Genomic DNA, 25719 nt, shown 5'->3' with positions numbered 1-25719 from the left:
AAGGGCAGGACATCATTCAACATCAGTCTCTTAAAGGTTGTTCTCATACCAAGATTTATTTCGCAGCATCCCTCCCTCCCCACCCCCATCCTAATTCACAGTGGAGGACTAAGGAGATTCAAACACGATCCCCCAGGTACAAGAAACACCTTCCAAAGATTTTGTTCTCCTCCCTTCCTTCTCTCTTGTCAACTGCCAAAGCCTGAAGCTACACACTCATGCAAACACATAAAACCCACTACTTTCCCACAGCTCCCTTCTTCCCCCCCACATCAGAGCTCATCCCTAAGTCATCTGGGCTCTGAGGCGGAGGTATCCAGTCTGTCTGACAACTCCAGAGGCCATTACCCTATCCTTCACACACAGTGACTAAAACAAGCAGCTAACTCTTCTGCCTTCTCACCATTAACTGTTTTCACCTCCCGGCCTCTGCCTTGTCCAGCATCCAAGAGTGAACATGTTAGCACACCCTGCACCTGCAGCACATGAAAATGGGCTCTGTTCAGCACCCCTCACCCAGGTACGGGGGTGTTTGGGGAGTGGTCCCTGAGGATCAGTAAAGGGTCAATGCAGAGGGAGAGCGGGATAAAAGAGTCTGACTTGAGTTCTGATTGGGGAGGCTAAGAGGCTCTAGGCTGGCAAGGGTTAAAACTAATTACCACTTTTTATTTTTGTCTCACTTGATTTTACTAGAAGGTAGTGGAACAGACACACTCCTCCACCCATGATAGCTATTTTCTTGCAACTGGGCTCATCCTTGGAGACCCAGGGAAGTTGGGAAGCACTTTATAAAAGTATTAATGGAGCTGAACAGGGAATAAGAAGAGCTGGTGGCTCCTGGGATGAATGCCACTGAGCTATCTATAAAGTGCTACTTTGACACCCCCCGTGGAATTATTGCTTCTCCAGAGGAGGAGCAGAGGCAGGAACAGAATATGGGAATGGGTATGGTATTGCTTTGCTCATTGCTCAGGCTTATGATCAAAGGAAGCCAGGGTCAGCAGCACCAAAGAGAACCGGGCAGCTGCAGAGGACTCAGTGAGACTTTGGATACAGAGGCACTCACTCTCCTAACCAGCTGACCCTGAGGCTCAAGGCAACGCAGAAGCGGCTCACTCCACAACATGTTCACATTTCTTAAATTTCACTAGCACTATTTTGGAATAGCCTCAAGAAACAAGGAGGAACACAGTAGGAGGAAGCAGCCCTGCTCTGCAGAACCAGAAGACAAGCGTGTTGGAAAACAAAAAAAAATCAAGGCTGAGCACGGAAGAGGATGACCATGGAAGTCTTCTGACTGCTGCCTGACTTTCAGAGCTCTGAAGACAGGAGGAAGGAGAGGAAGGGTTCTTCTGTCACTGAGGACCCCCAAGCACCCACACCTAGAAGCAAACAGCAGCACCCCCTCAAAGGGGAAACAGTGCCCCTGACTACTTTGTTCCCCAGAAGTACCATCCTGATGGAGAGCCGCCTCCTGCAAGGGAGCACACACTCACTTCTGGGACTGAGCTCAGACGCGGCGTCGGGCTGGTGGCAGGGGAGTGTGCTCTCAGCAGGCCTCTGAGGATCAACCAGAACACCCAGCATACAAATATAATTCAGGGGATGGGACCTGGGTTCTTCCCTTGCCCCTTCACCTTATGTGGGATGGGGAGGAAAAAACACCTAAACTCCGTGACCCCAATAGGAGTTTCTGCCTCAATGGCTCCTGGAACTGGCAGGGTCTAGCTGATTCAGCTCTGACTGGTCCAGAAGTTCAAAGTCATCCCCCTCAGCATCTGTGTCCAGGTCAGAACTGGGGGCCTGGAGGAAGCTTCTTGTTGCTCTCCGAGGAAGTGGGCCAGAAGGGCCTGTCTGAGAGGCCCCTGACAGGGCCAGCTGGATCATGCTCTGTGAGACAAGGCTGGCGAGGTTGCTGGTGAGGTTAGACCCTGTAGGCAGGGCACTAAGCAGGAGCTCTGGCAGTGCAGCTTCATCCCGACTGGCAGGGACTGCCTGAGGCTCTTCAGCTCCTGGTGGGTGACGGTACGTCAAGCTGGGCATCCCAATGCTGGTGTCATCCTCGTCGTCCAGGCCGGCTGCATCCACGTTAATGGACGGGAAATCTGGAAGGTCTCTTGCAAAGGATTCCTCTGGATCACTGTGACCATCTAGATCTGGAAAAACAGGGATGTCTGAGACAAGGCAGCTGCCTCACCTTTTCTGTGCCCCAGCCCCACAAAATCAGGCCCCTGTAATCAGTTTTCCACCCAGGATTTCTCATAAAGCAAGACTTGTGGGACCGTTAGCTTTTCTCCTTACATAAGATTGTGGCATCTGCTGGCCAAAGAACCTCCCTTCCTCTCCTATACGCCCAATGAAGTTACCAAGGGCTAAGAAGTTTAAGAAGAGCAGAAGGACCATGCTGACCACCGCCACACCCCAAGGCCGCTCTGCCCAGGAAACAGGAGAGGAGCAGGCACCAGTGTCCTTCTGCCCAGGGAAGCTGAGACAACAAGAGCCATAATCAGCTCAGATGTGAGTCCCCTCACCTTCAGAGCCTTCTGTTAGAGGTGTCTGGCCTCTTGAAAGGTTGAATGTGCCATTGTCTGTACAGGAGACCTCAGCATCCGAGTGCTCAGAATCTGTGATGGCCAATTCCCTGGCAACAGTAGAATCATCCAGCTTAGGAAAAGAAAAGACCGACAAGCCTGAAGAAATAATGTGATTAGGAACCAGGGAATCCCCCAGTGACAGCTTTACTAGTGAGCTAGCCCTGGAGATTGAGCTAAGCTAGCAGTGAAACCTGGCCGGGATGGGGATTCTAGTCAAAGCTGGCCCCTTTCAGGCTGCTCCCCAAGGAAAACACCCTTATTTATCAATCTCGAGTACAGCAAGGAAAGCCGTCTTGGCACCAACTAGCCATTTACTGTTGGCCAACAGCTGATCCCGAGACTACTTTTCATAGGTGGCCAGGAGGATACACACACTGCCCAACCTAAAGTGGACTGGACTATTCCAAAGTACAGCACTCCAGTCCAGAAGCTCTGCCATGGTGGGAGGGGTTAAAAGGAGACAAGGAAGAGGCTTTGCTGGTCCCCAGGCTCAAGCTGAGATCTAGGTACAAAGGTCCGAACAGAACACTAGCTTTCTTCTCACTGCTCGGGGAGGTTGCACCATGGTCCTTGGAGAGCCCATAATGAAACTGAAAACCTGGTTTTGTGAGGTGCCAGATGATTAAAGAGGAGCGATAGAAAAAGCGGCCGGTGGCGCAGATACCTGAGGACAGAAGGCAGCAAGCTCCTCCTCACTGTCACTGTGGCCGTCCGCGGCGCGTTCTGGGTGCACAGCTCTGCGTCGCACTATGTGGGAAGAGCAGAGGGTCTTCTTGATGTCTTCCTCTAAGGGGAGCCCCACCCTCTTTGGGTTTCAAAGGCATAAAGTAACCTAAAGAACCCTCCTGAATATGGTGCTAAGACTAGATAACAATGCCTGAGGGCCAGGCTGCTTGCTGAGCCTCGGAGGCAAAGTAGGCTGATACCCCCGGAGAGAAAGACCTCTCTTCCATCAGCCCTCCCGCCGCAACCCTCATGTAATTTTGTCCTGGTCAAATGATCAGCTCCCAGGCCTGCTAACAACTCTCAGGAAATTTGCAGGGCAGGCAGGCTGTCAAGGAGGCAAGTAGATGCTGTCACAGAGAGGGCAAAGGGAGACACCCCACCACCCCACCTAGGTCACCCCAGGCTCTGAGCTCTGACTAAACTGGCCCTCGGGGAGCTGGACCTTGGTAACCATGTCTAGAGCTCTCTGAAGGCCACTTCTAATGAAGCACCGAACCTGACCAGACCACTAAGCAGGAAAAGGCCCCACAACTGCATCTGTGTGCTGGAGGCTGCCGGGATAGTGCATGCCGGCCTTCTGGCACATTCTGAGTCACCTCAGGAAAGCGGCTGTCAGCAGTGAAGAGAGGCCTGGCTTAGGAGTGAAAAGACCTGCTCTGCTATATTGACTGTAAGCTTCACTTTCCTCAGTGAAAAAGGATGATAACACCTGATCAAGGCACTTGTAAAAGTTAAACAAAATGATGTAGGCAGAGCAGCCTGCACATTGAAGGTGCTAGCAAAACATGGGAAAGGAGCTAATACCAGTGCTTATCTTCATTGGCTTTTATTCACCTTGGGAGAACTTTTCTTAGATCTTTTTAAAATGGACAATCCAGAAATCCAAACGGGAAAAACTGGTAAGCCTGGACAGATTTCCCTGGAACAGAGTATCATTTTTACCTACGCACACACCCCTACACACCTCCCTTCTCCATTTCTGAGGATCTAGCCATTATGTCAGGCCTACTTTTGACCTGAGAAGGCTTCTCCTCTTCCCCAAATGGAAGGACGCCTCCCTGTGACACTTACATTGTCTCTCTCTCTGCTTGGACATCATGTAACCACGGACACTGAAATCCAGCCGCTGCAGAGCTGGCTTCAGCCGTACGTACGCCCGATCCCACAGCCGGTGGTACACAGCAAGGGGCCACGTCATGACAGCAACAACTGAGAGGAGAAGTGGGAAACAGTAGTGGAAACAGGCAGGGCTGCCTACAAGGGTCAAGCTGTCCCTCTGCCAGCACGCACGCCCTCAGGGCTTGGAGGCCAAGTGCAGAACAAGTCTGGGTACTTCTGGGGGCCATCTTCCCTGGTCTCCCCTATTACATGAGGGGCCTGGGAGGGCAGGGACTTCTGCCGTGACCTACAGGCAACAGAGCATGTTGCCGAGAGATGGACAATAGAACAGCAGTGTGTCACTTGCCTGTGCGTGTCACTGAGCCACAAACAAGGCCAGATGGTGACACCACCTCAGACACTAATCACCTGAGATTCTCATATACAAGGGCCGCTGTCATAACTGTTCAGCTCCTCAGGCACCATGTACGCAAAATTCATGCCAACAGAAGTAACTAACTTTACAAAAATGTGCTCCATAGGGGAAAAAAAGTACTCCAGGGTAAACAGAACCCATAGATGATCCACTGAGAGTTATGTTCCACTGTTGCACAATACAAGGCTCTAAAATTCCTCTCCTTAAGTCAGGGCATATAGCTCTTTACCGTGGAAAATACAATATATTGAAATGTTAGTGGATCTTCACCAATTTCTAAAACTGCCTTGGTATGTGGGAAGCCTGCTAGAGGTCTAAAGAAAGGCATTTTTATGACACAAAACAGGGCATGAAAATATTGAAATTTTATTTCCTGGAGAACCAAACTGTAAGTCTTTCTACCCAGGTTAGCTGTGGCTGGAAAGTCAATGGCAGGGGGAGTTCTCGGGTCAGGTGTACGCCACACTTACGCATTAAGTAGGACAGCAGGAGCCCGGGGATGTATCGGCCCAACACTGCCAAGAAGGTCAGTACCCCACAGGTCAGCAAGCAGAACTGGGGGAGGCAGGAAGCAGCATTAACTTTCTACCACATGGCAGGAGACGGAGTGAGATAGGAGGGAGCAAAGTAGAGATGTGATCTAAATAATTCTTTGTGCTCTACGGATCAAGCGTATCAGAATGGCAGGTGGAGCTAGCCACTTTTATATCCCATAGTGGTGATCTGTTTGGAAGAGGCTGATGCCATTTCTATTCATTCCATTCTATTCATTTCTATTACGGTTAACCTTGTAAGCCTGTACCTTTCATGCTGGAAAATTGGTTTGAACAGGATTTAGCCAAAAATTCTCTCTGAAAGCCAAGTGATGGGTTTTTTAAGTCAAAGTAAAAAAATTAAAAAACCCAACCACCTACCGCATGTTTAACATGACACAGGACGCACACAAGCAAGCCTCTTTCCCACCTCGGGCAGGAGGGTGACCCAGTCTCAGTGGCAAGGGCACCACGGGAGGAGCCCTCGAGCTCGTGCCTCAGGCCCAGCGGCTGGTCAGAAGCCCCTTCCTACACCTCCCTTTTGTCTCCACAAACACCATGGTCTTTTCTTTCTTAAACGAGGAGATGCAGTAAAACAGTTGTTTGAGTTTAGCATAAACTGCGAAGCCAGGAGTGAAACTGAAATAGGGGAGTCTTACCTTGCCTGGGTTTTGCTTTTTGAAAAGCAAAAGGTTCCTTATGAAAATGGTCCCACTAACCCAGACTTCTGCTACGTGGTGGCAGAGCTCGGGCACGCTGAGCAACCGCGGGTGCACAAAGCCCCAGCTACGGGAGAAAGAAGGGGGAGCCGTGAAAGGAGGTGTCGAGGGATTCCCTCACCTTGCTGGTGGCAGCCAGCGCTTCCGGGTAAGCAGGGCTGGGGAGTGGCCGTCCTAGGGCTCAGAGGTGAAGCCTGACTTTCTTCTTGGCTCACCAGTTGCAACTTGAATTTAGAGACTAGGAGGGCAAACTTGTTCTGACAGCTCCACCCTAAAGCACGCAGCCGAGCCCACGTGTGTCAACCTGCCACCAGCTCCGAGGCCCTCTGTGCTCAGAGACATCCTCCCTGCACTCAGCTGCTGTTCGCTAGGGTTGCAATCTAGGGGTAAAAGTAAAGCAGCCTGACACCACTGCTGCTGAGGGAAGGCAACGGTGGGTGTGCCCCTCAGGGAGAAAAGAAAGCCAAATCAAAGTACACCACAGCAGAAAAAAACTCCTTGGACCAAACACATGGGGTGAATGAACTGAGAGATGAAAGCAGGAGCTGTGAGACACAGGAGGAATCTTTGGCTTGAGGATGCCAGAAACCAGTGCGTTTTCTGACCAAGACTTTTACCAAATGACCTGTAATAAAAACCAGAAGACAAATGAACTAAGTGGCCACAAAACTGTCTTACTAGGACTGAATAGTGCAGTTATTCCCTGGCATGTAAAGCTCCGGGCTCCTGGAATGCTGCATTTTCAGAGACTTCTCTTGGAATATCACATGGCATTAGCCATCTCAACCAATTTGCTGCCTGAACTTCAGGAACTGTTAAAATGATTATTGGGAACAGACTAGGTTCTCAGCTTATACTCTGTCCAGAGCAGGAGGTTAATAACATGTAACCAGAATATTACAACAAGAGAATCAATCAGAGCAACAAAAAAGGGACTGAATTAGTGTTCCATACCTTTCATTGTCTAATGCGTCAGGTCTTGGCACTACAATATTAAAACAAACACCAGTATTAGTTGGTAGAGAAAATTAAACACAAAAATGTTAGACTGTTGGGCTGAAAGCCCAAGTTTTAATAGGTTTGGGGGGAAATAAACAGTAACAGTCAACAAAAGGGAAACATCATGTCATACTGCCAGAGTTAGGGCCACAGCAAAGGGAAGGATGGCCCTCGCCTGCTCCTTTCTCTATGGGGGCGGGGCGGGGGGCGCCAGGGGGAGATCCAAAGGACCATCAAGGCCCCTTCTAATCATGATTGCTAAGAACCAAGGTCCACACCAAAAAGTGGCCCATCCCATCCCTCAAGTACACGTGGGCTGCTCACATTCATCACTGCGCTAGGCTACTGCAGCATGTTATTTTAACTATAACAGCCCTAGAAATCTGCCTATTCTCTTTAAAAGGAGACCCATTAACAACAATGAATGATACAGTCTGCTGACATTTTCATAAGACAGGTGGATAAGCTACACAATTCCCTTAAATCTCTGCCAAATAATATAGGAATGTATTTAAAGGCTGTTCACTCTAGGTAGCATCTGCAAGTAATTCAAAATTAACCCATCCAAACACCTCACTTTTCCTCCTTCTCATGCCCTACCCAAACTCCCCTGCCTGACACTGCCTGAATCTGCTAATTGTAATGCTATTCTCCTACTCTCCAGAACTTGAAACCAAATTCTGCTTTTATGCCTTATTCTTCTAACACTACTTACTCTTCTGTGCCTCCCTTCTTCACAGCGCTTTAAATCATCCTGTTTCCAGACCCCTCTGTGACTGGTTCTCACACAGATCCTGCAACAGTCTCCTAACAGGTAGGTGTCCCTCCTTTCCCCTTTTCTCCTTCCATGTGGTCCTGTAGAATGCTACCAAATTAATCTTTCATATTATCTAAACACACAATTCTAACAAAAATCTTCAATGATGAGCTACCACCTGTAAGATAAAGTCTAAATTTCAAATGACCATTTAAAAGAAATTTCTAAGAGGCATCTTTGTTAAAGATGTAGCACCCAATGAGGTTTTTTGTTTGTTTGTTTGTTTTTTTAAATATAAGGACTACTTATTCCTTAGGCCAGTTACAAGGGGACTACTTATTCCTTAGGCCAGTTACAAGGGCAAGAATATCTCAGATAATGGCTACAGATTTCCTAGCTTTCATGACAATGGGGAGGGCAGAACTCAGATCTAAGTCCCAGATGGGGCACTCGCCCTTGAAGTGTCAACTGATGCAGACACACAAGTTTTCAGGGCTCCATAAACCCTCACAGACATCAAAAGGTACTCAGGGCTCCACAAACCCCTAAAACTAAAAGTAAGCATTATAGAAAAGCCCATTTCCAGTTCAGATTGTTCTAAATGCTACCAATTTACCTCTTATTTCCGGCCAGATTTTGCTCTTCCATTGATCTATACACACAATGATCATAGAGCTGAACGCAACCAAAAAGATAAGACGAAGGGATGTCAGTGCAAAGAACCTATAGAGAAGGAAAAACAGAAGATCATTATCCAATTATACCAATGTCAGAAAGGACTACATGCGCACTGGAGGCTCCGGGGAAACAATGTAAGCCCTTGTTATACAGATTGAGTGAACTGCTTAAAATTTCTGGACTTCAGCTACTTTACTTACCAGGTAAAGGTAACAATTTGCTTCTGCAAAGGCAGGAGGCTAAACAAATAGCCTCTTAAAGCCCCCTCAGCTTTTAAGACTGTGATTCTACCAATTTCAGGGAGAATTCATTCTTCATAACAAATTATGATGAAAGCACACACCTTTCTACAATGTCAGGCCTTAGGGTAGAGCATACTGACAGAAATGTTTTAAAGAGAATTTAACTCAATTAGATAACCTTTTACAGATAAAGGAATTGAGACCCAGTGAAGTAAAATGACTTGGCCAAGGTCACATAGAAAGTTAGCCAGTTCTTCAGAATTAACAACTATCTTTCTCAACCTTTTCTAAAAAATTGGAGAACACATCTTGATGAGGCCAGCCTCAATGATACCAAAGCCTGACAATACTACAAGAAAGTCACCGACTGTATAAAGTGTGAAGATAGACACATCTGTATGAAGATGGATATACTCTATGAAGATAGACCCAGCAAGTCCAGAATAAAGTACTAGCAAACTGAAGTTAGCACCATATTAAAAGGATTATATGTCATGACCAATTTATGGGAAGTATTCCATGAATTTAAGTTAAATTTATTGAAATTTATTTATTGCAAAGCGGTTAAACATACAAAGAACAAATCTATCACATTAATAAAGGAACAATTAGTTCTAACTGAAAGTCAACAATAAATAGATATTTATACATAATCTTGGAACTGAACACTGACAACACATCTGACGACATCAAAGAATTTGTTAATTTTTTAGGTACAATGTTACAGAAGTTGTGTTTTTAAAGAGTGACTATCTTTCAGAGATACAAGCTAAAATACTTTGAAATGAAATAATGTCTGCAGTATAGGTCAAAATAATAGTTTGGCAGGGGGAAAGGTCTGAAAGAAGATGAAACCAGACTGACCATGAGTTAGTGACCATGCTAAAGTGGAGTGATGAGTGTATGGATTTTTTAAATTTTTTTTTTAAGATTTATTTATTTGTACATACAGAACTGGGGTACAGGCCAGAGGCACAGGGGCAGCGAGAGGCTTCACCAGAGACAGAGTAAGGAGCAGACAGATCAACAAAGTACACTGCTGAGGGGAGCAGCGGGCGGGTCAGGAGAGGTCTGCCAGGCCATGTGGTCACCTCCAGGCAGGTGGGAATCGAACTCATGCAGAAGTGGTTTCAGCTTCTGTGCTGTGCTTTAACCCGCTGCACCACCAGGGAGGGCCAAGATGTATTTATTTATGCGTACAAAAACTGAGGTGTAGGCCAGAGGTGTGTGTGTGGGGGGGGGTGGGAGCGAATTCACCAGAGACAGAGTGGGGAACAGAACATGCAGATCTACTGAAACACACTGCTGAGGGGAGCAGTGGACAAAAGGTAAGTCTGCTGTGCCAGGTGGGTCAGCTCTCTGGCCATGGATTGAACTTGTGCTGCAGGGCTGCTGGTAGCTTCACAGTGCTGTGCTTTCACCCCTTGCGCCACGAAGGAGACCTGAATTCTTTGTTTGTACTATTCTCTCTACTTCTGTACATATCTAAAATCTTTCACAATAAAATATTTCAGTGAATCTTCTATTACACCATCCTAAAACCTCAACGGTGGTGCAGAACACTTGTGGTTGTGTCAACCAAGAAGCTGAGTTTACCAGACTGTGTGGAAGCAGAGAAATTCTAAATAAGCATATAGGAAATCTTAAGTAATTTGATCAAGTAAACTGAGTCTAAGAATACATATGGACTTGTATTTTCTTTTAAAAAAAAAAAAAGATTTATTTAGTCATATAGAACTGGGGTACAGGCCAGAGATGCAAAGGGTAAGAGGATTCACCAGAGACAGAGCGGGGAGCAGAACAGGCAGATCGACGGAGTACACTGCTGAGGAGAGCAGCGGGCGGGTCAGGAGAGGTCTGCCACACCATGTGGATCTCCTCGGGGCAGGCGGGAATCGAACTCATGTGGAGGTGGCTTAAGCTTCTTAGTACTGTGCTTTAACCTGTTGCACCACCAGCGAGGGCCTGGACTTGTATTTTCTGTGTTTTTTAAACTTAAAAAATATTCTACTAACTCATTTATATTGTATTTTACAAGAGTCCTGATTTGCAACATATTAGGGAAAACATATCTCTAGTCTTTCACCACAGATGGTTTGAAAAACACTGTTCTAAGATCCAGAAGAAATACACCCCCCCGCAAAGCCAAATACATCCCAGAGGTGGGTCAGCAGGGCAGTAAAACTCGGCTGTTAGACTGGCTTGAGTTTGAGTCTCTGAACAGTCACTCACTCTTAGTCATGTGACCTTGAATAAATTACCTTAATCGCTCTGCAAGCCTCAATTTCATCCGTATGTGATGTTACCCATTACAAATCTTACAGAACTGTTTGTAGGTATCAAAACAGCATACGTAACCCCTATAAAAATATCACATTTGATTTTGCTAGAAAGCCAAGAAAAAAAAATACAAGGTATAACACATAATTCTTCTTAATTTTACTAATAGGATTGTTATCACAGCAACCAAACAGGGTAAAGATGACCAAGGGACGGTTGTAAATGACCTCTTCTCAATTCAACACATGATCTAGTGACGGTATAATCATAGAACAATACTATCAGTATAATCGCTCTCATAATTTTTTAAAGCTTTATCTGTGGGTATGTATGAGTATGTATATACATACAGGAACTTTAATTTTTGTTTCTAGACACTTTCGTACTTTATTTTCAATAAACATAAATCCATGTATGTAATTTTAAAAACTACACAGAGAATGAGGGATAGAAGAGACAAGGAAGGACTCAAATTCAGTCATCAATGACAACCCTATTCCCATTTTTCCACCCTGCCACTTAAGGGATATTGTAATTATATGTGCAATTAAAGAATGAAAGCTGCTTAGCAGAAATAAGCCTTTAGAGTTGCCATAGGCCATTAATCTCCTCACTAAGCAGTTCATCCCAACAAACAAGCAAATTTAACAAGGCCAAGGATAAGGACTAAAAAGCGTCCTCCCCAGTGTGGCTGCTTCCCAGTGCGTCCTGCAGCATGTGGAGGCTGCTGTTTTCTCGGGAGTACTTGAGGGTGCTCTCCGGGGAGGCAATCCAGACTGTCTGCATCTTCCACTTCCCAGAGCGTGGTCACTAACACAAATATAAACTGGGGTGAGGAAAGGACATTCCGCTTTTCTAAGCAAACTCAGTTTTCCAAAGGAGCCGGCAATAAAAATATTACGTTAAGACCCAGACTACCTTAGTAGCCTGCTGTGGCCCCACCTTCCTTTCTCATAAACTGTGCTTTTTTTTTTTTTTTTTTAAGATTTAATTATTTGTTCATACAGAACTGGGGTACAGGCCAGAGGCTCAGGGGCGGTGAGAGGCTTCACCAGAGACAGAGTGGGGAGCAGAACAGGCAGATCAACGAAGTGCACTGCTGAGGGGAGCAGCGGGCGGGTCAGGAGAGGCCTGCTGTGCCATGTGGTCACCTCCGGGGCAGGTGGGAATCGAACTCATGTGGAAGCGGCTTTAGATTCTCAGTGTTGTGCTTTAACCCGCTGCGCCACAAGGGAGGGCCATAAACTGTGCTTTAATTCAACACGGAGCGCCTACTACACACTCAAGTCTTATGGTGAACAGCCCAGTTACAGAAAAGAGACACAGACCCTACTCCCAAGTGTATTTGTTCATGTGTGTTCACCATTGACAGGACAAGATGATGATAAAAAGAGAACACCAAAGTGAGATCTGAAAGGTGTTAGAAAACAGAGCAAAAAGGTGTGGGAGAGAACATTCAGATAGAGAAAGGTCAGCTAGCAGGACTAATTTAAGGAACTTGTAATGTAAGGAACTATAAGCAGCCATATAGAACCCAGCCATAAGGAACAGAGGGAGGGGTTAAGGATGGCAGGGGGCAGGAGTCAACTCCTTAACGGCCTTTTCTAACAAAGAGTACTAGATTTTACCCTGGAGATGAAGGTAAATCAGAAGCGTTTTAGAAAACCTGAGTCTATGAAGAAGGGTATACCTATAAACATATTTTGAACAAGATGAATCCTGGCCCATAAATCTATCTTAGGAGGCCTTATTTACCCTTTCCTTAAACAAGTCACTGAAGAACTTCAGGGGAAGAAAGTGGTGGTATAGAATTTCTTGGAAAAAATGGCATTTTCCAGATAGAGAGAAACTTAATGAGAAGCTCATCTCAAATCACTAACATTTACCCCTCCAAAGTAACTAGAAAATATCCATGTCCCTTACGGGGTGTGACTATCAAATATAAACGAATATATATAAATAAATGGATAAGTGAATATATATATATATATATATATAAATGGATAAGCATGTGCTCCTTTCCTTCTAGCTCTCAACACTAAATTCCTAAATTCCTAATAAAAGGGAATATCAAGCTCAGATTGGTGTGTTTTGCAACAACTGAGGCCCCATTATGCTTGTCATTTTATGAGGGTAACCTGGAATCCCAACTGTAAAACAACTCTGCAACTGCGTGTAAGGCTAAGACACAGTGAAAGGCCTCCTGGTGGCCCAGAGTTTAGTCTCAGTGCCGTCACTGCTATGGCTGGGTTGATGCCCCCGGGAGCTGACCCACAAGTGGTGCAGCAGACCTCTCCTGCATACTTCAATAAATCCCCCTATTCTGCTCCTCACTCTCTCTATGGTGAATACTCTTATACAAACCCCACAACCACCACCCCACTTTGGTTCTTACATGCAAAAACAAACCTTCAACTGAAGTATTTGCAAGACTGGTACAGGTAGAGGATGGGGGGAAAATAAGGGAGGATTCTTCTGGATTAGTTTAGTCTTACAATATCCATTCATACAGGTCAAAATATGTACATGTAGATGTAACAATGTAAACATTAAATGACAACATGCAAAACATTTCTCAGCAACTATAATAGGCATGAGAACTTCCCAACCTAGCAAAACAACTGCAGTCAACTCTGCATTATTTATATGAATTGAATTATTTAACTTGAGGATTGCCCATAGCCCATTGCTCCTTCTACCCACTATGGACTCAAAATCTAATGATGTACTTCTTCTCATTGCCAAAGGCAATCACGCTTATTGGAGAAGTTTAGAAAATCTAAGTCAAAATTAAAGAGAAACTATAAATGAAATTAGTACATCCAACTACAAAAGTCTTGCAAAAAAGAATATACAGATATGTATATGTATTCTTTGATTCTGAATTTGATCAAACCTATCCATCCAACTAATAATTCAGAGGAAATCCAGAGCACAGAGCACAGGTTAAGCTTTGGAGACGCAATCAACAAGTCCAGCCTGAGGGACACTTTCTAGGAGACACTGGTTTCTTCAACAAATAAACTGCAAAGAGGGAAAAAGACTGAAAAGAAACTGACAAAGTAAGAGATATAAAAACAGACTATTAGTCACATCATGTGGACTTCAATTTGGAGCCGAACCTAAACAGATTTAAATATATATATTTATGAGAAAATTGGAAATTTTAACACCGACTGGAATAATTAATTTGAGGGAGGAAATCACTAATTTTACACGTAATAGTGGGAATGTATTTTCTTGGCCTTTATTTTTCAGAGATACATATTGAAGTGCTTGCAGATTAAATTATATGCCAGCTAGGGTGATATGACAGTATATAATATTCTATTTACGTGTATGTTTTAAGTTTCCCATAATAAAAATTTTTAAAGGATCTATCATCCACATTCATGCCCAAAATGTGAACAGAGTCACATATAAAAACTCCATGGCAGGATAAGATACAACTAGTGTAAAAACTTCTTTCATTTAATAATACAGATATATTTCCCTGTGTAATCAGAAAAGTAGCAAAACCTGAAAATGATTACATCATACATTTGTACAATTAGTTTTAAATACTTCCTAATTCAACTTGTTCCAATTTTAATGTGAAAAGCTGAACTATGTATCCCTCAACATAAATCTGTCTTTACTTATGATTAACTACTTTAAGTAGAATTACTGGATCAAAAGACATTAACATTTTTTTGGAAACAGCACTGTTGAGATACAATTTTATACATCCATTGGTTATTTTAGGAAGAATTGTGTGTTTTTATAAAATATCCGTATCTCCTTTATTAGTGGCTAAAATCCAATGAATTATCAGTTTATCCTAGTGGCTAAAATCCAATGAATTATCAGTTTATCCCTTGGGAAAATAATCTGGTATGCAGAAGGACCATGCAACTCCAAAACCAAACAAATTTCTTTCGGTTAACTTTACCATGGATCCTCGTAAGTACAGGTAAACTTTTATAACCATAATAAGATCACATGCCTTTTTCAATCAAAGACGACACTATTTCTGGGTTCCTTTGTTATTACAGAATAAGCTGTCTCAGTGGCACTTGAGAACAAAGCAGCCCATCCTGCAGGGACAGAAGGCCCATTATTGTACAGCACTTGTGGCTGTCTGGTTAATGAGCCAGTCACTGGTAAATTAGAATGAAAAAAATTAGCCTTATATCATGTAGCGGAGCTGCTGTTTGCACAAAACCAGAAATGAAACCAGCTAGCTGCTAACGACCTATGTTAATAGAGAGAAATCACACAATCTATAATTAGGACATAAAAACTGATGGCAAGAGGCAAAATTTAAGAAACCCAAGGCGTCCTTGGGAGTCTTCTTGGCTACCAAAAGCAACAAGAATTCTCTGAAGACTGTCATCAGAAACATTTGCTCAATAGATTTCATCAGAAATCTGATGTATAGATTTTTTTCCACAGATGTTTCTACTTAAAGGGGCCCTCCCCTTCAATTTCCTGTTCTTATTTTTACTCAAATTCTAAATTTAAAATTAGAATTGCTATATACCTTTAATCATATTTCTGGTCATTTTTTATTTAGGAGAACTTGGGGAGGAATAATCTCAGTTTTTTTCAATTGTGAAAATTTAGACCTTAGCATATAGCCCCCAGAATATAATGTAGTTAATTTAGACTAGTGACTGTAAAAGCAGATCCTAACAAATCTCAAGTGAGCATCAGCTTGGTAATTACTCTAAATCACTATCCCTGATTTAAAGACCACCTAGAATCATAGAGTGCTAAAAACTGGAAAGGGGTTCAGAAATCACCTAGTCCTCCTACAACCAGGTGCTCTCCTTGGAAAAGGGTGGGGTGGGAGCTTAGAGTTCACACACATTTATTTCCAGGGCTCCTTCGTCCTCCCCTTATCGCCTACAATGTGAGTCAAACCAAAAAGTTACTTCAACCTGTTCTTTTCTGATACAGGCAAGATACACTCTGGCTGACTCAGATACACTTTCCCCAAATCACTCATTAACAGGTGGAGTTGAGGCAAAATACAAGCTATTGGAAGGGTAGACCTGACATTCCTATTATCATCCCAGAGATAATGGCATTATCGACCAGAAGCAACATGGTCACCATAATTTCTTAATATAATTAAGAGCTACCAACTGAATTCTGATAATTTTTTGTACTTCTGACTAACCTCCCAATACCTCAAATGTATAAAATATCTCAGCTGATGAGATATTTCAGATTTGATTTCTCTTTGACCTGACCTAATGATCTTCCTCCCTTCCCTAAGCATTCTGTCACTCTTCAACATTCCTAAGTGAAATGTCAACACCCATATTCAGTATGACACTACTGGAATATGAAGTTATTCTGAATCTCAGACTATCTCCCAAGTAAACTCATTTCCTGAAACAAAAAAATTCTATGAACTCCAGTGCCGGGCTACCCTTATCACATATTCTTAACACTTGACTCTTGTCAGGTATGAGTCCTCTCCATAAATGACATGGCCAATTGTTCTTCCAGTCTCAAGAGTCACACCCTCATTTTGCTATATCTCTCCCCCACCTACTTAGAGAGTGATGGGAACACAAGAAGCAGGGACTGAATTCTGGCTACACAGCAGACAAGCACCAGGAAATGCCAGCGATAAAGATCAATCACACCAATGCTTTAAGAGACCCGGAGTAGCAAGGGGTTCGGAGAGCGATTCTAAACACAGAATATTAATAAACTTAAGTAAGCACTGTGGGGGAGGGCAGCACGGGAATACCAACACTGAAAGGCGCATCTCAGGTGCAGGGTCCTTATGTACAGACCTTGACACTACATTCTACCTCCGAAGCTCAGGAAAGGAGCGTGTGGAGGGGCCCCTTCTGGAGCATAACGGGCACGGACTCTTTTGTATTAATAAACTCTTAATTTATCAGGAGTCATTTAAATCTTGATAAACTCTTTCTGTATCAGCCAGTCAACACTGATACAAACCCATCTATGAAGAAGAGTTTGCCGGAGCAGTACAGTCCTATGACTGGATGAGCTGGGGCCAGGGGACCCGATGGGGGAGGGAAGCAAAGGGAAAGGAAGGTCATTCTGGTAAGTTCCTGAAGAGGAGCCACACTAAGGGTTTCTGACACAAAAGAAGTGAAGGGAAGTAGGTACCTGGGGACCAAGGAAAGAGGCACAGCCAGAAATAAGTGAGGACTACCTTAGAGAAAGTTTATCGTTAAATTTGCTACACTGGGAAGTGATGAATGCCAGAGACTGCCCTGAGACCTTTCATCTTGTCCTCCAAACCGTGGGAGGGTTAATCTGGTCAAGCATTGCGTCTTCCTGTCAATGAACTTGGAGTTGTTTTGCTCCCACTAGGTGAAAATCTTTCAATGCACAAATGTTTTGGTTTTAAAACCAGGCACATTAAGGGAAATAGGCTTTTCGCAAAAAGTGTCTTTGGAACCACATTCTTTGCCGTTTCCGACTCATCCTGGGCAGCCTGACTTCATTCAGCTGGCGAAGCCCCCTACTCTTCGGTTCCCTTGGAGTCTTATCAGGAACACTCGCCCAGTTCTGAACACAGCCCTATCAAACGAGGCAGGTCCTGGGAAGGCCTAAGTCCACTTCAGTTGGTGCCAGAGGAGAAGCGGCAGTTCCACGTTCACACAGCATGACACATCCAGATCTTTAAAAGAGGATTTACTGTCCCGCTTTTCCAGCTCAGGAAAACTCACACTATGAGACAGCCCCAAGGTCCTTGTCTATCAACCACGGCTAAGGATGCTAACTCCTTGGAATGGGGAGGAGGTGCACTCCTAAGTGGCTCTGAAATGGGCGAAGTCGCTATTTCATAACTGTTCTTTAAAAGCTTTTAATTTCTTTCTGATTGCAGCTTTGGTGGCTCTCACTGCGGCTCACACTTCCCAGAGTTCCCTGAGTGGAAGGAGAGGATCTACAACACGCCAATTCAGAGGGCTCAAGTTTGTTCCACCCCACCAGCGGCAGCCTTTCAGGCCTCCTACCCTCCCGATCCTAACTACTAACACCCCTGAAGCCGGTCTTCCAACCACGCTCTCGGGACCGGAGGTGCCGGCCTCCGAGTGACACAGCTTTCCGTGCTACCCAGACGCGCCTCCGCTCACGGCCAGAGGCTCACGATGTGGCCACAAACTCCTGCCAGATGTGCGGGGCGGGGTGCGAGAGCAGGTAAAGCAGGGAGGACAACTGGGAGGCCCTGGAGAGAACTGGGGTGCCAACCTGCAAGGAGGTGAAGGCAAAATGAGGCAGATACAGGGAAAAGCCAATGCAGCGAAGAAGACAGAGGAGGCAGTGGTAGACCCCTAGAGAACCCTGACGAATTCGCGCCTCGGTGGGTTTCCGAGGGTCCAGTGGTCTCACCAGAAAGCCGCGTTCAGCCCCAGGCACCACAGGGCGCTCCTGGCTGGCCGCTCCCACACCAGGGCTGCCTGCACCCGGCTCAGCAGAGGCTCATACGGCCCCAGCACCTCCACCAGGGCCCGCTGCGCCGTCTCAACCTGCTGGTCCCGCTCCCAGGAGCCTGACACAGAGCGGCGGCCCCTGAAAGTCGGCCCTGGAGCTGGGCCTGGGGCCGCGGACACCCCCTCTGCCTCCGCCATCTCCCCCTTGCAGCCACAACATCCGGGGCCGCGGCCCGACAGTCACAATAACACCCACTGCGCAGATGCGCCGCTCGGCGGGAGGCCCGGCCCTCCGCCGCGCGCATGCGCACAGGCTCGCCTCGGTCCCACCCAGAAGGGCGGTCGCGGCGTCAAAGAACGTCCCGCGCACCCGCGCGCCGAGCCCGGTCCCGGGCTGCGCACGCGCCGTTCGCAGGACTGAAGCCGGGCGAACGAGGAAGTGCCATCGCCGCAACTCGGTTCCCATTGGAACGGACGAAGTTCGCGGGCGGAGCGGCTTGTTTGGCGCCTGCGTCGTGCGGCGAGCGGGCTGGAGAGCTGCGACTTTGCTGGCGCGAGCGGTGCCTGAGGAGCGATGCCGAGGGAGATCATCACCCTACAGTTGGGCCAGTGCGGCAATCAGAGTGAGCGAACTGCGGCCCCCCCACTAGCCAGGTTCCCTAGAGTCTGTGGGATCTTGCCGTGGGCTCCTGGATTCCATCTGCCCTTTCCAGAATCGTGGTTCTCTGAAAGGCGGGACCCGCCTGCCCAATGTCCAGTTGTCCAGCCCCGAGGGGACCTCCCCGCGCAGTCGCTGGCCTGCGGCCCTTTTCTCAGACTCGGGCGACTCCCGAAGCATGTCTTCCTACTCCTGGACCCCGGCGCTCAGTCCCCCAGCCCCTAACTGGAACCTGTCCAGACCCAGAGATCCTCTCCCAACCCTTCCGCCCCTCCCCCGCAGTTGGGTTCGAGTTCTGGAAACAACTGTGCGCCGAGCATGGTATCAGCCCCGAGGGCATCGTGGAGGAGTTCGCCACCGAGGGCACTGACCGCAAGGACGTCTTTTTCTACCAGGTGCCCCCCAGCGACTTGGCCGGGGCCGGCAGTGGCCCGGCGCCCTAAAGGAGGGGCAGCGAGCGGCCTGGGTCTGGGAACCGCTCTGGACAGAAGGGCCTGGGCAGCTGCTTGAGGGCGGAGGGCAGGCAGGAGCCAGAGCTGGGAGGACAGGGCACCGGGCAGGCCCCTGCTGATGGGGTGCCCTCTGGACTCCCCTGGCAGGCAGACGATGAGCACTACATCCCCAGGGCGGTGCTGCTGGACCTGGAGCCGCGGGTGATCCACTCCATCCTCAACTCCCCCTATGCCAAGCTCTACAACCCAGAGAACATCTACCTGTCTGAGCACGGAGGAGGAGCTGGCAACAACTGGGCCAGCGGATTCTCCCAGGTTGCTATCCCCTAGCCAGGCCCTCTGACCTCAGACAGAGGAAACCAGATGGAAGATATAAAGTATTGGAGGGAGAGAGGCATGACTGAGGCATTTCTACTTCAACTGTGCTAACTACACATATTAACGTATTTAAATAGCCCAGTAACTCTAAAGGTAGTTACTACAGGCCTGCCATCTCATGTCTGCCTTTCCAAATGCAAAAAAAAAAAAAAAGAAAGAAACCAAAGGATGGTTTATAACTTATTTAACTTATATAAGTTATTTAACTTATAAGTTTACTTAAAAAGTTATAAACAAAAGCAGAAGCAAGTATCAGTGAAAGTAGGCAGTTTTATAGTGTCTATCCAGGTGTCAGTACTCAATACCTTTCAGGAAGAAAGATGAATGTTTGTTTAGCACACCTCATGTGCCTGTTGGTGTTTTTCTCAAGAATGTAATATGCATACACACACCATATAACCTTCCTAGACTCTGAAATATAAGTACCCCAAGGATTTCAGACAAGGTACTGTAGACATGCCTTTTTCATTATCTGCATTATGCTTGTGAGAAAATCCAGGTATAGACAAATTAAGTGACCTGCCCAGGGTCACTCAGCTAGCAGAACTGGAAATGATCTGGAAGCCCCGGCCATCAGGATGCCCATCCCCACTGTGCTGTGCTGCATCAATGCAAACGAAAAGCCGTGCAGCCTGCTCCAAAACAGGACTTCTGAGGACAATGAAGGCTGGCTGTACTGAGGCCAGACTCCTTGTCCCCTGTTCCTGGCCCGCTCTGACCTTCCCCATGTCTGTACAGGGAGAGAAAATCCACGAGGACATTTTTGACATCATAGACCGCGAGGCAGATGGCAGTGACAGCCTAGAGGTGAGTGTCTCAGGAATGCTGGTGGGAGCTGACATAAGGGAGGCTTGGCAGCACCTTTACAAGCTCTGTCAGCTACGAGACCCACCACCACGCACCTGTGTACAGGGTCACCTCATTCCCACCCAGAAGGATGGATGTGGCCCATGCACTAGACAGGAGCTGGTAGACCTGGTAGAACCTGTGAAACTGTATGTGCTGAGAAGGCTCAGGCAGCTAGGAGTCCAAGAAATTGCGGGATAAATCGAGTTTGAAATCATGCCACTATATAGCTAGGTGGTGACTGCCACTTTTCCATGCAGGGCTTTGTGCTGTGTCACTCCATTGCTGGGGGGACAGGTTCCGGCTTGGGCTCCTACCTCTTAGAACGGTTGAACGACAGGTAAGCGTGTGTTTTGAGGGTCTGGGTGGACTTGTTCCTTAAGTGAAAGGGAAGTCATCTAGATAAGCCTCTCTGATCACTGGAGCAAGAACAGGCCCTAGTGTGCTCTCCTATGTTGAGAGCAAAGGTAGAACCCTTCGGAGCCCAAGGTTTGGGGCCAGACCCTAGAATCTAGGTTCTAGATGAAAGTGCAGACACTATGAATGTAGTGAGAACCCTCCATCCTAAGAGGGCTCTCTGTGCTTCCTACGTCATGGTAACAGACCTCCAAAAGTTGACTCTCTTCTCTGTTGACCTGTGATCTCACCCCAGTTCACCTACCCTGATTTACCTGTGTCCTGATACTTGTCATGCTCACCAAGCCTCCCATGTATTACCCTGATCCTCTTCCTCCTCACCCCCAGGTACCCCAAGAAGCTGGTGCAGACCTACTCAGTGTTTCCCAACCAGGACGAGATGAGCGATGTGGTGGTCCAGCCCTACAACTCACTGCTCACGCTCAAGAGGCTGACCCAGAATGCAGACTGCGTGGTGAGATCTGGAGTCAGCCTTTCCTCACTTCCAAGTCCCTAGTGATTCAATCATTTCCATGCATTTAAAGTCCATTTTCAGACCTTGCCTGTACCTGTCCTATGCACATCCCTTTTGGATGGATCTTTCTGACCACGAAGTTCAAAGGAGCCAGGTTCAAGCAGAGTTTTTCTTCCTTTGGTTCCCACAAATCTGTTACCTTTTCTGTCCCCCCAGGTGGTGCTGGACAACACAGCCCTGAACAGGATCGCCACGGACCGCCTGCACATCCAGAACCCCTCCTTCTCCCAGATCAACCAGCTGGTGAGCCCCACACCTGCACTCTCAGGGACTTGAGGCTCTCCTTGCTCCCCGTTCTGGGGAAGGGTGGCCCCCCCAGGCCAAGCCCACAACAGGGCGCCGTGTCCCCAGGTGTCCACCATCATGTCGGCCAGCACCACCACCCTGCGCTACCCCGGCTACATGAACAACGACCTCATCGGCCTCATCGCCTCGCTCATTCCCACCCCTCGCCTGCACTTCCTCATGACCGGCTACACGCCCCTCACCACGGACCAGTCGGTGAGAGCAGCCCCCAGCGGTCGGCCTTGCCTGGGCTGCCCCTGAGCCCCGCGGCCGACCCGGCCTCTCCCCTCCCTGCAGCCCCAGGAGCTGCCCTGGCTCCCTGGGGCCTGGGCTCTGTGGGGCCTGCTTAGGCTCCTGTCAAGGGCCTGAGTTCTCTGGGCTGGGGAGGGTTAAGGCTCCTTGTCCTACAGCAGAGGCCCAAAGGGACCTCACCCCGGGTCTGAGGGGGGACAGGTGTGGCCTCCACTCTGCACTGTGCCCTGAGTGCCAGCCTGGCCCCTGCGGCCCGCCGTCCCCTCAGGTGGCCAGCGTGAGGAAGACCACGGTCCTGGATGTCATGAGGCGGCTGCTGCAGCCCAAGAACGTGATGGTGTCCACGGGCCGGGACCGGCAGACCAACCACTGCTACATCGCCATCCTCAACATCATCCAGGGCGAGGTGGACCCCACCCAGGTAGGTGAGGCCCCTTCGTTCCACCCCGCCCCCGCAGGGGTAGAGGAGAGGCTACCACCACCACGCGTGTGCCCACCCAGGTCCACAAGAGCCTGCAGAGGATCCGGGAAAGGAAGTTGGCCAACTTCATCCCCTGGGGCCCAGCCAGCATCCAGGTGGCCCTGTCCAGGAAGTCTCCCTACCTGCCTTCGGCCCACCGGGTCAGCGGGCTCATGATGGCCAACCACACCAGCATCTCCTCGGTGAGGCTCCCAGTTTGCACCAGGGGACCCAGTCAGCTTCCTGGTTGTCCCTCACCACTCTGCATCCCTGCTTCTGGCTTTGCTCTTTACTATGGCGATGCCCAGCCTGGGCTCTCTGCTTTCTGAACCATATTGTCATCAAAGTAACCCCTGTTTTCTCTACACCCCAAGCTCTTTGAGCGGACCTGCCGTCAGTACGACAAGCTGCGGAAGCGGGAGGCCTTCCTGGAGCAGTTCCGCAAGGAAGACATCTTCAAGGAGAACTTCGACGAGCTGGACACGTCCAGGGAGATTGTGCAGCAGCTCATCGACGAGTACCACGCGGCCACGCGGCCGGACTACATCTCCTGGGGCACTCAGGAGCAGTGAGTCCCCGGGTAGGACCCTCATCTGCCTTACTGGCTGACCCAGGCCCTGCCTGACTGACCACCCCTCAGCGCACAGATCAGGGACCTCACGCATATCTTTCTCATCACACACCCGTGTACTCTCTGTTAGCCGGGGGACACGTTTACTTCTCCTCTTATGAGGCTATTTATGTTTTAATAAAGCACTGGATATAAGTCAAGTGTCTGTCTCTTTGAACGCTTAGAGAACTGGGAAGGGGTTGCCAGTTCTTCCTCCATCACTCTGCTGGTCTTATGTGGCCTCTTATACTCTGAGTTAACAGCCTTCCCTAGGTTTTCCTTCTGCTTAGTTTTGGAGACTATGGGCAGGATTAACTCACCTGAGAAATTCCTTTCCGGAGTAAAAAGATCCTAGATTTTTGCTCCCTCTCTGACACTCTGATCCTAGCTTGAATGCATCAAGGAACATTCCACATCACAGTTATCACAACAGAAGACCTACAACACACCCCCACCACCAGGCCTGAGCAAGGGCCCCAGTGCCGTAGGCTTCTACAGGGGGTGCCACAGAGCCAGTCCAGGACAGCCAGTGACCAGGCAGCGGAAGTCCAATATAACCAAGTCAAGGGGTCAAATCCAAAGTCCAGACAAAAAGAAGGATGAGAAGAGGCCTAGAGCTGGGGCACGTGACATTCTTCTCTGTGGTCTCCAGTATCAAAAGGGCCAGAGCTTAACACATCTGGTAGGAGATAACAAGGAAGTAGCAAATAGGACCATAAAAGGCTCAAAATGGCAAAGCAGGCTGAACCTGGACTGGTGGGTTGTCCGAGGCCCCTCTTAGGCTCTCATACAACCCAAAGGTGAGGCTCATCCAGCTGCACTAGCTACCACGTGCATGGGCTCTGCTGAGCACATCACAATTCTGCAGCAATAGGAAACACTGATCCGTTTCATAAGTGAGAGTGGTTAGTGCAAGCCCCCAGGCTGTAAATGCCAAACCCTGGTGTAACTGGGCATCATGCTCCTCACCATTGCGAACCTGCCTTTGGTGAGCTCAGAGGGCTGGTGTGGAAACATCCTGTTTGAGGTCTGTAGAGCTACTGAATGGACCTGAGGTTGTCAGCATGAGGGGGCCTTGTGTACATAGGCCGCTGTGTACATAGGGCAGGCAGTCTCATGGAGGGGCTGTCGGCCTCAACTGACTTCAGGTTCTCCTACAAAGAGTCCCCATCATCCAGGTCAGGGTAGCTTGCCCTTACCACCCCAGGATGTGGGTCCAAAGCTAGAAAGCAGACCCAGGGAGTCACCAGGCTTGGGGCTAGCAGGGCTCAGCATGTGGGCGAAATAGCCCAAGAAGGTTCCTGTGGCTCCCTGAGAGGGTGGAAGAGTCCCACGACCTTGAAGCAAATTAAGATTTTTTCCTCTTTAATGCTAGAAAGCACACTTGTTTACTACTGACCTGGGGATGGTACACTTTTCCTTTCAGGAACCTATTTTTCTTGAATAAAGCACAGGATAGGAACAGAGTGAGCAACAACCAAGCCGGACCCTTACGAACAAAGGGGGTCCTTGCAGGACTCCTGGGCGCTGAGCAGACTGCCTGAGGGGTGGCAGGAAGGCCACCAGCCTGTCACCACCACAGCCAAAGCACGAGTCTGTCACTTGCAGTTGCCAGGGTCTGAAGGAGGCTGTGGGTGTTAAGCAGCTAACTGTTCTCCCAGTAGGGAAGGTGGTGACTTCAAAGCAAACCAGTGTGTGTCTGGTCCCTTCTTGGCTGCCCTCCCCATCCCCAGGCCACAGGGTAGCTTGCCTCTGGCTCCTCTCCCTTTACTGCCCCTACCCTTGATGACCAACTTTTCACCCTGGGGCAGCTACACAAACAGCCTGTGCTGAGTGGAGAGAATGCTGTGTAAGTGGCAGCTGGCCCACCTCCAGGGCACAAACCTTGACAGGGACCCACGTATAAGAGTGTGGAGCCCCGGAAGGGGGGGGGGGAGCAAGCACCCCAAGAATCCAGATTAAAAGCTTTGTGTGGCTAATACTCTAGCCCCCAGCCCAGAAGGGTGGCCTCCTGGGCCGCTGGGCCTCCCTGCAGTGAGAACTGGATCTACAGACATGGCTCCTTTTTCTGTCTGCTGATGATAAGCACAGACAGACTCCTCAGTGCCAGCTTCAGAGCCAGGCCCCTCCCCCAAGGCTATTTCCAGAACACCCATCCCCCCACACCAGAGTAGCCCCTCCCTGTTCTTGGCCAGCAGCAAACCCCAAAGTGTGTCAACCAGAGGGCAGTGAGGAGGCCAGGTGGGGAGGGAGGGAGGCCTCTGGGAGTCAGAGCCGCAGGTGGTGCTGGTGGTGAAAAATCCCCATGGTCAGAGAGACTGAAACCATAGAAGTAACTGTCCCCATGAGAGACAAGGGCTGCTGCAGAGAAGCTGGTGA

General features: G+C 48.2%; 2 protein-coding genes across 2 annotated transcripts; one reads left to right on the top strand and one right to left on the bottom strand.

The window, feature by feature from the left end:
* Positions 1-44: 44 nt before the first annotated feature.
* FAM134C (family with sequence similarity 134, member C) lies at positions 45-18743 on the bottom strand. The gene is made up of 9 exons (XM_004684150.2): positions 18428-18743; positions 8479-8585; positions 7061-7091; positions 6047-6173; positions 5325-5409; positions 4392-4529; positions 3259-3341; positions 2532-2664; positions 45-2156 (listed from the first exon to the last, which is right to left on the bottom strand). Exons 1-9 carry the CDS (start codon positions 18664-18666, stop codon positions 1699-1701), a joined length of 1401 nt encoding a protein of 466 aa, XP_004684207.1. The 5' UTR covers positions 18667-18743; the 3' UTR covers positions 45-1698.
* A 244-nt stretch (positions 18744-18987) lies between these two features.
* LOC101629385 (tubulin gamma-1 chain) lies at positions 18988-23496 on the top strand. The gene is made up of 11 exons (XM_004684152.2): positions 18988-19091; positions 19409-19521; positions 19726-19893; positions 20695-20763; positions 21063-21142; positions 21547-21673; positions 21890-21976; positions 22085-22234; positions 22539-22691; positions 22772-22933; positions 23105-23496. The coding sequence occupies exons 1-11, from the start codon at positions 19043-19045 to the stop codon at positions 23300-23302; spliced, it is 1356 nt and encodes a 451-aa protein (XP_004684209.1). The 5' UTR covers positions 18988-19042; the 3' UTR covers positions 23303-23496.
* The last annotated feature ends 2223 nt before the right edge of the window (positions 23497-25719 follow it).

The sequence above is a fragment of the Condylura cristata genome, unplaced genomic scaffold (assembly GCF_000260355.1).
Source record: "Condylura cristata isolate star-nosed mole 26May11 unplaced genomic scaffold, ConCri1.0 scaffold00017, whole genome shotgun sequence".
Lineage (NCBI taxonomy): Eukaryota > Metazoa > Chordata > Mammalia > Eulipotyphla > Talpidae > Condylura > Condylura cristata.
The sequence above is the reverse complement of the archived record's forward strand: the minus strand, read 5'-3'. Positions and strand labels throughout refer to the sequence as shown.

What these genes read in the sequence shown, in the direction of transcription:
- FAM134C (XM_004684150.2), bottom strand. Translation starts at nt 18,666, where the DNA reads ATGGCGGAGGCAGAGGGGGTGTCCGCGGCCCCAGGCCCAGCTCCAGGG. An exon ending in AATCTGGCCGGAAATAAGAG is followed by an intron (nt 7,092 to 8,478) that starts GTAAATTGGTAG and finishes TTAATATTGTAG; the next exon opens with TGCCAAGACCTGACGCATTA. An exon ending in TTGCTGCCTTCTGTCCTCAG is followed by an intron (nt 2,665 to 3,258) that starts GTATCTGCGCCA and finishes TCTTTTCCTAAG; the next exon opens with CTGGATGATTCTACTGTTGC.
- LOC101629385 (XM_004684152.2), top strand. Translation starts at nt 19,043, where the DNA reads ATGCCGAGGGAGATCATCACCCTACAGTTGGGCCAGTGCGGCAATCAG. An exon ending in GGGCCAGCGGATTCTCCCAG is followed by an intron (nt 19,894 to 20,694) that starts GTTGCTATCCCC and finishes ATGTCTGTACAG; the next exon opens with GGAGAGAAAATCCACGAGGA. An exon ending in TCTCCCAGATCAACCAGCTG is followed by an intron (nt 21,977 to 22,084) that starts GTGAGCCCCACA and finishes CCGTGTCCCCAG; the next exon opens with GTGTCCACCATCATGTCGGC.